Source organism: Candoia aspera, chromosome 11, assembly GCF_035149785.1.
Source record: "Candoia aspera isolate rCanAsp1 chromosome 11, rCanAsp1.hap2, whole genome shotgun sequence".
Taxonomy (NCBI): Eukaryota; Metazoa; Chordata; class Lepidosauria; order Squamata; family Boidae; genus Candoia; species Candoia aspera.
In genome coordinates this window covers 6,326,938-6,339,453 of record NC_086163.1, presented here as the reverse complement: position 1 = coordinate 6,339,453, position 12,516 = coordinate 6,326,938, and the positions used below count along the sequence as shown (strand labels likewise).

Below are 12,516 nucleotides of genomic sequence, written 5' to 3'. Positions count from 1 at the left end.
GCTGAAGGACATGCCCCTGGGTTGTTGAAAAGGCCTCCTGCAAACATTCTCATATTTGTCAGGATAGAAGGTGAAGGTGAAGTATTGCTGGCTTTTCTTTGCATGAAACAGATCTCCAGGTCCGGAGAGCTCTGATTACTCCAACACAGAGAACCATTTTGACACTAGTTCAGGATGTTAGTAAGGAGTAAATGGCCTTCTTAAATGAAAAAGAAGACGCACAATTTGTTCTCTTCAAGGGCCTTTTTTTTTTGAGGGTTTCTACTTGGTCTTCTCCTTCCCAGGACTCCAGCCTACACCTGAACACCAGTTGCTGAAGAACCTATGTGGAAGGATGGCAGATCTACAAGCTTCTGATATCCACAGTATTAGTCATGGTGGAAGATAATTATTACATGAGCCTCTACTCTTATCCAGCTATTTGTATGTCCTCTCTCTGGTCACTGTCCAAACTTCTCCCCAAATTCCAGAGGGTCTGACTTGCTGGGAAGACTACCCAAAAAACTGTCTTGAAGTAAAAACAGGACATTTTTTAAGTTTTGAGGCCCTGAAGATTTTCATCTCCTCCCTTTGATTGAAACCAAAAATATGATACCATCAAGATTTATATACATTGTGTGTGTGTGTAATTTTAATCTAGCATTGAATTTTGCAGGATCATTTCATAAGGTTTCTGTACTATGGAATTATTAGCTTATGTCTTCATCCAGCAAATGTTCCTAAACTGCAAGAATGCTAGCTTGCCAGCATCAATCCAATCATCCTCAAACAATAACCAAATGTATGTCATTCAATAAAAGGTCACACAGAAGTGGACTGGTGGTTCTGGAACTTGCAATTTGAACATGTTGAATTCACCAAGGCACTAGTATATTAGAAGCGATGATCAATGCAGGCAGCTGCACTTTTTGAAAGCCTGCCTGTTCGTTTTCCATAAATTAGTAACTTTTTCAAGATGGGACCTGTAACAAGTAAAACATCCAAGAATCACTAAAGAGGTTGTCAGTTTTCCCCAGCAGTAGGCATTGAATATGCTTAATCTAACGATGTCTTCCTAAAGATAACTCTTATGCAAAATCTGCTGGTCCCGTAAGTCTGCGATGCACGTTTGAGATGCATAAAGATCCACATTCAGAAAACACATTATTAGCATTTTATGTATTTATTATCCCACATTATTTTTTATAAATAACTCAAGGCAGTGAACATACCAAATACTCTTTCCTCCTCCTATTTTCCCCACAACCAGCACCCTGTGAGGTGAGTTGGGCTGAGAGAGAGGGACTGGCCCAAGGTCACCCTGCCAGCTTTCGTGCCTAAGGTGGGACTAGAACTCACAGACTCCTGGTTTCTAGCCCGGAGCTTTAACCACTAGACCAAACTGGCTCTACTTGCATATATTGATGTTCCTGATGGCTGCAAGAATCTCAACTGAAGGTGCTAACTATTGAGCTTGGGGCTGTGTGAAGGCAAAGGCAGAATATTTGTAGGGTGCTGTATTGTCATATACTTTGTCAACCAACCCTGGAAGGAAAGAATTTTCTTGCCTCATATGTATCAGGGACTGGTAAACTTGGGATAGTAGGCACATTGAAATGTTGGGAGCATGTTACTATCAAAAAGTGGGTCACATGACTGGGGGCACTTGGAATGAAGCAGTCATGAACCTCAGTCATTGTCCAGCTGATTTCCCACAGGGATGCACTGGAATGATTTTTTCTGGCCCAACTCAATCTTTCTTTTTCTGGCTACTCTCACTACGCCAAGCCTCATCCCTTCCAGTTTTTGGAGAGTTATTCCTACCCAATGGGCTGAAAGACAGAAAGATAGAGCCCCAAGCCCCTTCATGTAATTTCTTTCCAACATTCTGCTGAGTCAGAAAATTAAAAAGACCTAATAAACCAGGGTGGTGAACAATATCCCAAGTTTGCCTCTTAATAAATGGGTATTTTATGATGAGTGACAGCCCTCAGTGCAGCCTTCCACTCCTGGCATCTAGAGGGGACTGTTGAAGAGTCCTCCCCCTCAAGAGGTACATGGAGTGTGGATCAGATGATAAAGCTTCTCGGTGATAGCCTCCTCTCTTTGGACCTCCCAGGAAGGCCCACTCAACCCCAACCTTTCTTGTGTTCTGCAAGCAACAAAATGGGTATTATTCCAGCATGACTTTCTAGTTGATTGATTCAGAGTGAACCATCACAGGAATTTTGAAAATGACCCTCTTTATTGTTCCCTGAACTATTTGTTTGTGTTTTGCCACCCAGACTCTGTCAGGCTTGGGGTAGATTATAAATATTGTTAAATAACTGTCTTCTCCAAGTTGTGCTCCAAACGTTTTGGATTTCAGCTCCCATAAATCCCAGCGGTCTGCTGGACTATGCCTATCTTGGGCTTTTCTTTCTGCCTCTGAAACTGTGCTTAGCTTAGCTGGTCTGATTTCTCTCACCCTGGCACACAACAGAGCCCAACCAGCATAATTTTAAACAAGACTGGTGTGTTATATGCCTTAAATCAGTCCTTGCTGCCCTTTAGTTGATCCAGTCAGCATGGTCAATGGGCAAGGGAGTTGGAAAGTTGCAATCCAAAACTCTGGAGGGGCTCAACTTTAGGCTACCCCTTGGGACCAATAATGTGCCCACCTCTTGTGCCCACCCTCCACAAAATGCAGACTTATTAGAGCTATCCATGGATTTTTATTAAGATCAATCCAAAAGGGAAATCAATGTTTTTGATACGACATCAAGATACTACATTAATTTAAGGGTTTAAAGTCCATGTTAACCTCTCCTGTTGCTGGACTGAAACTTATAGCATATGCAACTGCTGAGGGATTACTGATGGAAGAATTTGGTTCAAGAACTGAATCGAAGAAAAAGACAGCCTGTTTGCAGTGAGGAGTCCATTGACAATAGTCCTGCAAAAAAAGAACCAGAAAAAATCAGGTGGGAAAGTAAGTGAAAGTGTTAATATCCATAGCTATCATTTTCCTCAGTATGTCAACATTTCTTGGCTCACAAAAGAAACGTGTGGATATTTTCAGGTCTGAATTCTAACCAATCAGAAAATTTCACTTTTGATCAGCAGCACTGTCTTTAGAATTCCTAAACTGGGATTCTCAATTACTGCATTTGATTACAGGTAGTCCTTGACTTATGACCAATCGTTTAACAATGGCCCAAAGTTATGACGGCCCCGTGCACCGCAAAATATCACACACACGCCCCCACCCCGCAGTCACTTGATCACATTTCAGGCACTTGGCAACCGGCTCACGTTTATGAATGGCTGCAGCGTCCCAGTCACATTATCACATTTTGCAATGTTTTTTGCCGTTTTCCGGCAAAAAACACCCATTGGGAAAGCTGGATTTGCTTAATGACCCGTGATTTGCTTAACAATCACCATAAAATGGTAGTAAAATTGGGCCCGGGCACGTGGTGACTTGACTTACAACCGCAACGACTTGTGATGGAAATTCCAGTCCCAGTTATGGTAGTAAGTTGAGGACTACAAAATCTCTAACGATGCCATTCTCAATTACTAAGCAGCCAAGCCAGCACATGCTTATAAACCAGAAGGAATTTATATCTGAGGACCCAGGATTGAATTCCAACTTATGCACAGGTGCTGCCTTTCTCCACCCCTACAAAAAAGGCAGGCAGAATGCAAAATGTTGTGCTGCTTCATTTGACACACAGCCAGGGTCCAAAGTGAGATGTGTCCTTTTCCTTAACTAGCACAGGATCACAGTAAATGGTTGTATATTCTTAATCCAGCACAGCTAAATTTGCCAGTGTAATCCAAAACAGCTAAATTTGCCAGTGTAATAGATGCTCCTAAGTGGAAGGAGCATATAAAATTTAATTTATTCAGGAACACATTTCTATGCCACTGCAATCAAAACAATTTTTGGCAGTTTACATAGAAAAAGCGGCACATTAGTAACATGTTAAATGACTCAGCCAGTTGTACATTGATGCTATCTGGACTTCTCTTTTTGTAAGCTTTAGCTTATTTTTATCACTCAACAGGAAAAAGGGGTGGCTGAACCTTCTATATGGAAAACTTCTGCCAAATTTCATGCAAACAGAAGGAAGAATTTAAAGTAGAAATCATTTGACTGGGTGGCAATTCCTAAAAAAAATGCTTGCCTGCATCAAAAATTTTGATTTGAAGATTTCCCTACAATCTTCCAACATAAATTTCCCAGACACTTCTCCATTCCTGCCTCCTCATACAAAATCAGTAGTGTCTGCTCTCCTGCATTTAAAACCTGAGGTTCTCCACAAGTCTTGAAGAAAGGTTTCACAAGGACCCCGGAGACCAGCCTTTCTGTCCTTGTGGTCAAAGAAGAATTGGGGGGGGGGGGAATCATGCACCGCCCTTTCTCTGAGACAATAATAAAAAACAGTGACACCAATTATTGATCACTTCACAGGTTCAGAAGCTAAAAATGTAAACTATTTTCAGGCAAATGGGATGTCCTGGGTCAGTTATTTATTTATTTATTTTTCGAATTTCTATTACTGCCCATCTCTCCCAAAAGGGGGACTCTGGGTGGTTTATCATGGCTGATATTGTTTTGTTGCCTTTCAGACTTAGAATGAAGGCTCTTACCTGCTAGAGCAGTGTCTCAACCTTGGCAACTTTGAATTACCTGAGACGTTAAATTTCAATGCATCAAAATCCTCAAATTCTCTTGGACCGTCAGCCTTAAAGGCAGACCAGACCAAGAAACTGACTTCACAGAAACCTAAAAATTATGTTTATTTAGATTGGCTATAGTAAGATAATCTTGTGAGTCTGGGTGTGCCTCCCATCCTCGCTCTTTTGTATTAGTGTGAATTTGGGGGGGTGTCTGTCTGATAGGTTTCCTTAATCCACCTCCATCATCCAGACCAGTGTTTCTCAACCTTGGCAACTTATGGACTTCAACTCCCAGAATTCCTCAGCCAGCATGCTGGCTGGGGAATTCTGGGAGTCAAAGTCCACACATCTTCAAGTTGCCAAGGTTGAGAAACACTGTGCTGGACCTTCTAGTCTTCTGGTCCTCATAATTTTAACTGTTCGCAAAGCACTCCAGACCTGGCTCTTCCCCCAGGTGCTGGGATAGCTGAGCTTTGCAAGATGCACCTGCTGTGGGCTGCTTGGGAAAGTTCAGCTACAGCGCCAGGTCTTTTGGTTTTAATATTTTTGCTTTGATATTTTCATTGTACATGGATGTGGTTGTGAGCCACCTGGGGTTTGGTACAAGATGGCTATATAAATGTGATAGATAGATAGATAGATAGATAGATAGATAGATAGATAGATAGATAGATAGATAGATAGATCTTTTAGGGTTGGTCTCATATTATTCACATAATTTAGTAGAGTTGTAGCTTCAGGCAGGCCTTTAAGATTATTATCCTTTTTTCCCTCTATATGATCAGTTAAGCTTTTTTCCTTTTCTTTTCCCCTTTCTTTGCGTTATATTGTAAATGCCACAATTATACTGAAACTTACGACGTTGTGCATACGACTGCAACAAAAAATACATTTTGGTTCCCTCCCTTAAAACCTTGGAACTGCTCGTGAGGCCTCCCAGCAATTCAGTCTAAATGAGCCCAGTTCAACTCTTCCTTCAGCCAACTCTAATCTACATCTGTAGCAAATCCTGTTCTCTGGTGTAGGTCCTTCCTCGGCCTGCCCACCCCAACCCCACTGCGAAACACGCTCGATAGCAGCTTCCAATCACATGCATTCCATTTAATTATAACGGCAGATTCCCCACAATTAATTATTAAATCTGTCAACTGCATTAAGTTCAGCAACTACTACAACTGAACTCATTCCAAGCAAGCTCAGAATTATGCACTGGAACTGAGTTGAACTGATGGGATTTTTTTTTTTCCTATAGTGCAATTCAACACGATTGCTTTCCCAGTCCACCAACTTCTTGTGCAGCAGGATGAAGCAGAACGAAACCGACCTTTTCATTTGAATCCCGCACAAGTCCTGTGCTAATGGAAACGTTGGGCGCCAGATGGTATTCCATCCAGAGAACAGCTCCGTGACTCTTCTCACACCTGCGAAGAAAGATCCTCAAATATTGATTTCCTGCAAACACTGAAAAATACCGATAGACCAACGCATGCATTATGTAGTGCTCAAATTCCTTTTGAACTCCAAACAGTATTTTCCTTTATCAGAAGCCCAGACTGGACAGATGAAAGGGAGGAATGGACATACCTTGGGAGCAAATCATTCAGCCAGCATGAGCTGAAATGACTTTTGATTTAATTTCCCAGTATGTTAAATACTAAGCATTAACCAAGATCTAGGATTTTACGCACTCTGCCTTTGACAGAAAGACAACCTTTCTAGTTTTCAGAGCTGCAGAGAAAGATCCAGCGAAATGTTGCTCAAGGAGAAAAAGAACAGGATTTGAAGTAATCAGGTAGCAAAGCAGCATAGAAAGGAAAAGGGCGAGGAGGTTCAAGTAAAAGGTTACAGAGATAATTAACGTTAGAGGGTTCTCCTCCCCATGATGGATAGTAATACAGTTCTCAAAACACCGCTGTTTCTAGTTAACACTTCAGGACATTCAGGTCTAAATTTGGTAATAGCTCTTTGGAAAGTAAAGCACTTATGGAAAAGGACAGTTCAGAACCAAAGGACAAAAAAAAAAAAACAACCCACAGCCCTACTGGCCAAAATTTTTCAGCCATGGTTTTAGAAGGGGAATCTGGAACAGAAAAATAATAAACATTCCCTCTTCTTTGTTACTTTCCTTAAAAATAGCAAAGGTACTAGAGCTTTAATACGTTTCTTTGATATTTTCAGAACACGTATTAGGAGAGAGAGAGAGAAGTTCAGAAACTACTGCTTCAAAGTTTGAATCCACAGTGCTTTCAGGAGAGGTTACCAAGATTTACTGCAAGTCTCATCGCTTAAAACGGGGTTTTCTGCCAGCTCTCAGAATGCAAAGTTATTCAGGGTAGCTCCTAATTGTCCAAATGAATGCTCGAGCGTACATTTTATATTATAAACACTTCAACAGCAAAGGCTATCAAATTCCCAGACTCGGCAAATTGGCACTTGTCCATGCCAAGGGCACCCACCGCATCCTGAAATAGTGACCAAAAACCTCCAAAATTGTGGAAGATGTTGCAATCACACTACAATGTGATGATTCTTTAAAAACAGGGGCACCATCTAGGGCCTGAAAAGTTTGAGGATCCCTGGATGATGCAAAATAGCTAGGAATATGGCATTTCAGCAGGTTAGGAGTCAAGGGATCTGAGGATGAGATCCAGGGGGGAAAAAAGCAGGATCTTTGCTTGGCAATGCTCAAATTATAATTTTGCTAAATACTATTTGGCACATTCTAAATGGCCATTTGTCCTGTCCTCCCCCAGAATATGAGGGCTGGACTTTGCATTAAATGCTTGGTTGTTTCCAGGTAAGGTGTTATGACGACCAAAAGGGAATTCTTCCTCGTTTGATTTTAGGAAAAAGAATCCCAGAGGCAGCCGCCCAACTTTTTTGCCACTATGAATTACGGGATATTTTCTCAAAAAATTACATTCGATGTTTAAATAAGGATCACTCAGCAGACAAATATTGATCTTTATGGCATATTCCAACATTTTACAGCTGGCACAGCAAGAACACCATAATTGGGTACAACGATAATGCCACAGACTATGTATATGTTCAGAAAGAAATGTTCAGCCAGGGAACAGATGGCGCTATTTGGAAAGGAGAAATAAACATCATTATAAATCAAATCATTCATATGGTACAACATAATTTATACATTATTCATTAAGAACAATATGTTACCTCGTGTGTGAGAGATTGTTTTTATTAAGCTATGACACTGCAAAACTATGTTTTTAAAGAAGAATTTCCCTAAATGTTGAAACACTTCGCTGATTTCAGCTCCCGAACCTTGGTGTCCTCTGCCTTTTAGGTACTTAGTACGATACAGGACAAGACTATTAATTCAAATTTGCAATAAACATTTATTTTGAAACAAAGAGCAAACAAGGAAGGAGGGCAACCTTTTTAGAAAATCACAAATCAACCTAACAGTATTAAAACCAGAAAGTACCCAGCAGGTTTTTGAGTTCTTTCACAAAAGCAGAAGAAAGAAAGAACCATCTGCTTTCGAAGACTATTCCAGGACCAGATGGCTGCCACTGAAATGGCCTCTCTCATGTGCCCCTCAGCCTAGGCTCGGTGAGGACATCTAACAGGGGCCTCTAATGAAGTCTACAAAGCATAACATGGAAGGCAACCATTTTTCAGTTATTCGGCCCCCAAAAGCAGAGCTTTGGGTTCAAATTCAGATCTTTGTGTATGCTGGGAAGCAGTGAGACAACCCAACAAAATACTTTGATTGATGGTATCAAACCTCATTGAGAGAGCAAGCTGGTCATACTTGTCTAATCTTTCCTATCATCTTCTCGCCAGCTAGACCAAGACAGGCTTTCATTCCAAATGAGTCCAAGAAGATCAGATCGGACAGATGCTGATTCCATCAATGTCACTCCGTCTTGATATTTTATCAATATCACTTAATATTGACTATCATCATGAAACCCCCTAATGCCCCTCAACTTTGATGTCGTGGATGAAACTGAGGAATTTAACAGCAACAGAAATGTCTCTTCTAAGAGTGAGATTGGGACTTCTGTTGAAATGTTGGATGAAGATCGGATAGTTGAGTTGAAGAAATTAAAGGGAGAGATTGAGTTGCAAGTCATAAGTGAAATTGATCTTCTGATGGAACACCATGGAAAAGAAGGGGTTATTGTGTATGGGAGGTTTCCTGAAGAGAAGTCGGAGTTTTTGAGGGGGGCAGTTGGGCTGTTCGATTTTTTGAAGAAAAAAACTCTGTGCGCATTGTGGGGATATGGAAATGTTCCGGTTTATTTTGAGGTGGGATAAGAGTTTAAGAATATTTATCTGGATTGCTTTTAGGGTTTGGCTGATTTCATTTATCTTTAATAATTTGGATTAAGATTATTAAGATATAATAAGAAAAAAACAATAAATGTCTGGTTTTGGGTTTAATATGATTAAGATTATTAAAATGGCTGTATTATCAAGTACAATGGCAGACAATTTATATGTTTTTTAGTTTGATCTTTATTATAGTAGACAGGAACGTATAGAATAGTAGTAGGAAGGAAATAATTAAATAAATGTTATGTTTTGGGGGGGAGTTAATTAGGAGGGGTTTTTTTGTTTTGTTTTAATATAAGGGGAGGGAGCAACTGTATCTAGTGGTTTTTATAATGTACCAGTGGGATGATTTATAGAAATTTTGGTTTAATATAGAGTAAGGGACTGATTATGGAAAATTGTTGTATATCCTTGCTGTTAAAAGTCAGAAGTCACCTCTTTTTGTAATTTTGAAAAATTTTCTCTTGTGTTTCTACACTTTTTTAGTTTTTTTTTCTTTGTAGTGTTTTGCTTTTCTGTAGCTTTTATCTTTGCTTGAAATTTAATAAAATTCTTATATAAAAAAAAATGAAACCCCCTAATGCTCTTCAACCTTAAAGAGTTCCAAGTCAATCAAGGTTGTTATACTCAATGACAGACACAAGGAATGAACTGCCCCTAAAAGGCAGGGCTATCGCTTTGAATACACAAGGACTCTGCTTCTTTAGAGCGTCCCGTAAAATACCATTAAACACTGCAACTTAGTTTTTCCCCAGAATACTGACCGCGACAAGTTTATGACGCCCTCCTTCGTAAGAATATGTTCTGGTACAGCTTGTTGGAAGTCAAATGTCAGAACTTTGAGGGGATCAGAGGTGGATTTGCAGGGATATTCCCAGAGCGGATGAGGCTCAGCTTCCTTCGATTCTCGGAAGTCTAAGGAATTCTAAAGCAGGAAAAAATGGTCAGCACTGCAGCATTCAGAAAGGAGCACTTCCTTGAAACTCAAAAGCACCGAAGGAGTAGCCAACTAAGTGGCTTGCCAATGGGTACCATTAGTAAAACTTAATTCACAAAGCATGAAGAATGAAAATAGTTTTAACGCAGGAGAGTTTTTTCAGATCATGAATTGGTTAATTGGTTACTGTAAACCCCAATTCACTCTTAAGTGGCCAGTAAGGTAACCATTCCAGATTTATTTTCTTTCTTTCTTTCTTTCTCTTTCTTTCTCTCTTCTTTCTTCTTCCCTCCCTCCCTCTAATCTTTTTCGAAAGTCCAGGAGAGAGGTGGCCTGTCTCACCTCTGGGGGAAGGATGTTCCAAAGGGTATTAGATCCAGGTTGGACAATATGAGACTTCAGGTTTGGATGTGGCTTGACCACAATTCTTGAACATTCTGCCGGTTTTCAACCATTTTGAAGTGGCAGAACATAAAACAACTGATAGACCTACATACTACTAAAACTCTCGTGTCTGTTTGTCTGTTCGTAACCTTCAATTGGGCAAAACAGTTCTCCATAGGGCAGCAATTTTTCAGCCAAGGTACCTCAAATGGGCTAACTTAAAGAATGAATCCAAAAGCTAGGACCCATGACCCCCGTGGGACTGAAATTTGGCAAAGTTGTGGCTGCTTCAGTGCTGCCATGCCTTCCAACTACACTTCCTAGAAACCCACAGGTTGTGTGGCACAAGGGAAGATGGGGGGGCATATCCCTGCCCTCTTTCCCACCTCCCTCTGGCTCCTGCATCCAATTTGCTGGCAGTATGGCCCTATGGGCAAGCAGTGATTGGCTGCTTTGGAACCAAGGCTGAAATCTGAAGTCTCTTAACAGCGGTGGGCCGCAAGGGAAGGACAAGGGAGCGACTTGGATGCCTGTTGGTGAGGTAGGACTGGCTGGGGGGTGCCGGCGGTTGATGGGTGAGCCGTCTTCCTCCCTGGGAGAGGGCCCTTGGGGACGTACTGGGATGGGTAGCTGGGGTGCAGTTTTCCTCACGGTCTGTGGCTCCCTCTGTTCCCCCTCCCCCAAGCAAAGTGGCAGGCAGTTCCGTGGGTCAGCCGAGGAGGAGGAGGAGTGATTTCCAACAGTCTTTGCCAGCTTCCCACAAGCAAAGTCAATGGGGAAGCCAGTAGTTGCTCCTGCTACCACTTCTTTTTTGCCTGCCTGTGGTCATTTTGTTTCTCTATTTAGGTCAGGAAATACCTCTGAGAGAACAAAAAAACCCATAATGGCTGCGTTCACACACTGCATTAAACCTTCATGTGGTTTGTTTAGTTTTGCTTTAATGCAACATTAATGAAAAGGGTAACCCAGTTTTGGCCTCATGCAACCCAGCCTCTTTATACAGTGAAACTGCAGCATACGCACAGATCCGAAGTGGAGGGTTTTACAAGAATCAGGAAAGAATTTGTCTTAATTAATTGGTGAAGGACTTCATGTTCATGTTTGCGCCCTTTTTACAGCAAATTCTGCTACAATCTCACAGCTGCTAATGTGACTCATTAAACCCGTCATCCCAGACATTTCTAAGTAGTACTTTCAAATAACTACACATTTTTGCAATTAAGTTAATTGGCCCTATGCTCTCCAACAATGAAGGATGAGAACTTGCAAACACCTTATTATCACAAAAAGGATGTGGCACAAAAGTCCTTGTGGGAGGACTCGATATTTTAAGTAACATTGTTGGACCTTTGTTTCTTTGCTGCTCAGTTTTGGCTGCTGCAAGATTTTTATTACTGCAGCTGCTTTTTATTGTTTGCTTGGGACTGTTATATAATTGCCCTGCTGCAGAGTTCCATGACTTTTTTTTTATAGACTAGGACTATTTTTAATGGCAGGGAAGCGTTGCTGTTCTTGATTACATTATTAGGCTTTTTATGGGCGATTGTGTTTAAATAATTGTAGACCAAAGCCAGATCTGACATCTCACAAGATATGAACATTACCCAGCTAAGCCATCTTCTCCTCCTCATGTGCTGGGGTTACCGCTCCCAGTTGGCCATGTAGGTTGGGAATGCTGTGAGTAAGGCTGAAGTTTTCCCATTGCCAATGGTCCAACACTACGGAATGGCCTTGAAGAACAGAAGGAAGAACCGCACCAAGGCAATAGTCAGGTAAGAGGGGTTTGAGCCCAGGCCAAGAAAACAACTTGAGAAAACGTCTCAGAAAAGCCCCTCCTTAGTTCACATAAAGGGAAGGGAGGGGAAGCACATTCAGACCTGCAAGATTCTGTTATTCTAGCTATTACAAAAAAAGTAGCCCTGATCTATTTTTTTTTCCCGTGTCAGAAGCACCTACCAAGGTGCTTCTGTATTGAAAGGATTTGCCAGTGATGTCACCATTGCCTGGGGGAATGGCCCAAGGTCACCCAGCCGGCTTTCATGCCTAAGGCGGGACTAGAACTCTCCTACCACGCCTGATTGGCTCTTGGGCTGAGAGAGAGGGACTGGCCCAAGGTCACCCAGCCGGCTTTCATGCCTCAGGCTGAACTAGAACTCACAGCCTCTTGGTTTCTAGCCCGTTGCCTTAACCACTAGGCCACTATTCATTATTTATTTATAGACTAGATTTATACCTGCCTT

The 12,516-nt window shown here is 41.4% G+C and overlaps 1 protein-coding gene across 2 annotated transcripts in view; it reads right to left on the bottom strand.

The window, feature by feature from the left end:
- Positions 1-2,698: 2,698 nt before the first annotated feature.
- Positions 2,699-12,516, bottom strand: part of PRMT7 (protein arginine methyltransferase 7) — a 34,784-nt gene continuing 24,966 nt past the window's right edge. For both annotated transcript variants that reach the window (XM_063312754.1, XM_063312755.1), the window contains 3 exons: positions 9,720-9,880; positions 5,972-6,068; positions 2,699-2,914 (listed from right to left, as the gene is read on the bottom strand). In XM_063312754.1, the coding sequence (XP_063168824.1) occupies positions 2,753-2,914; positions 5,972-6,068; positions 9,720-9,880 (420 nt within the window). In that variant the 3' untranslated portion in view covers positions 2,699-2,752. The remainder of the gene's footprint in view (positions 2,915-5,971; positions 6,069-9,719; positions 9,881-12,516) is intronic.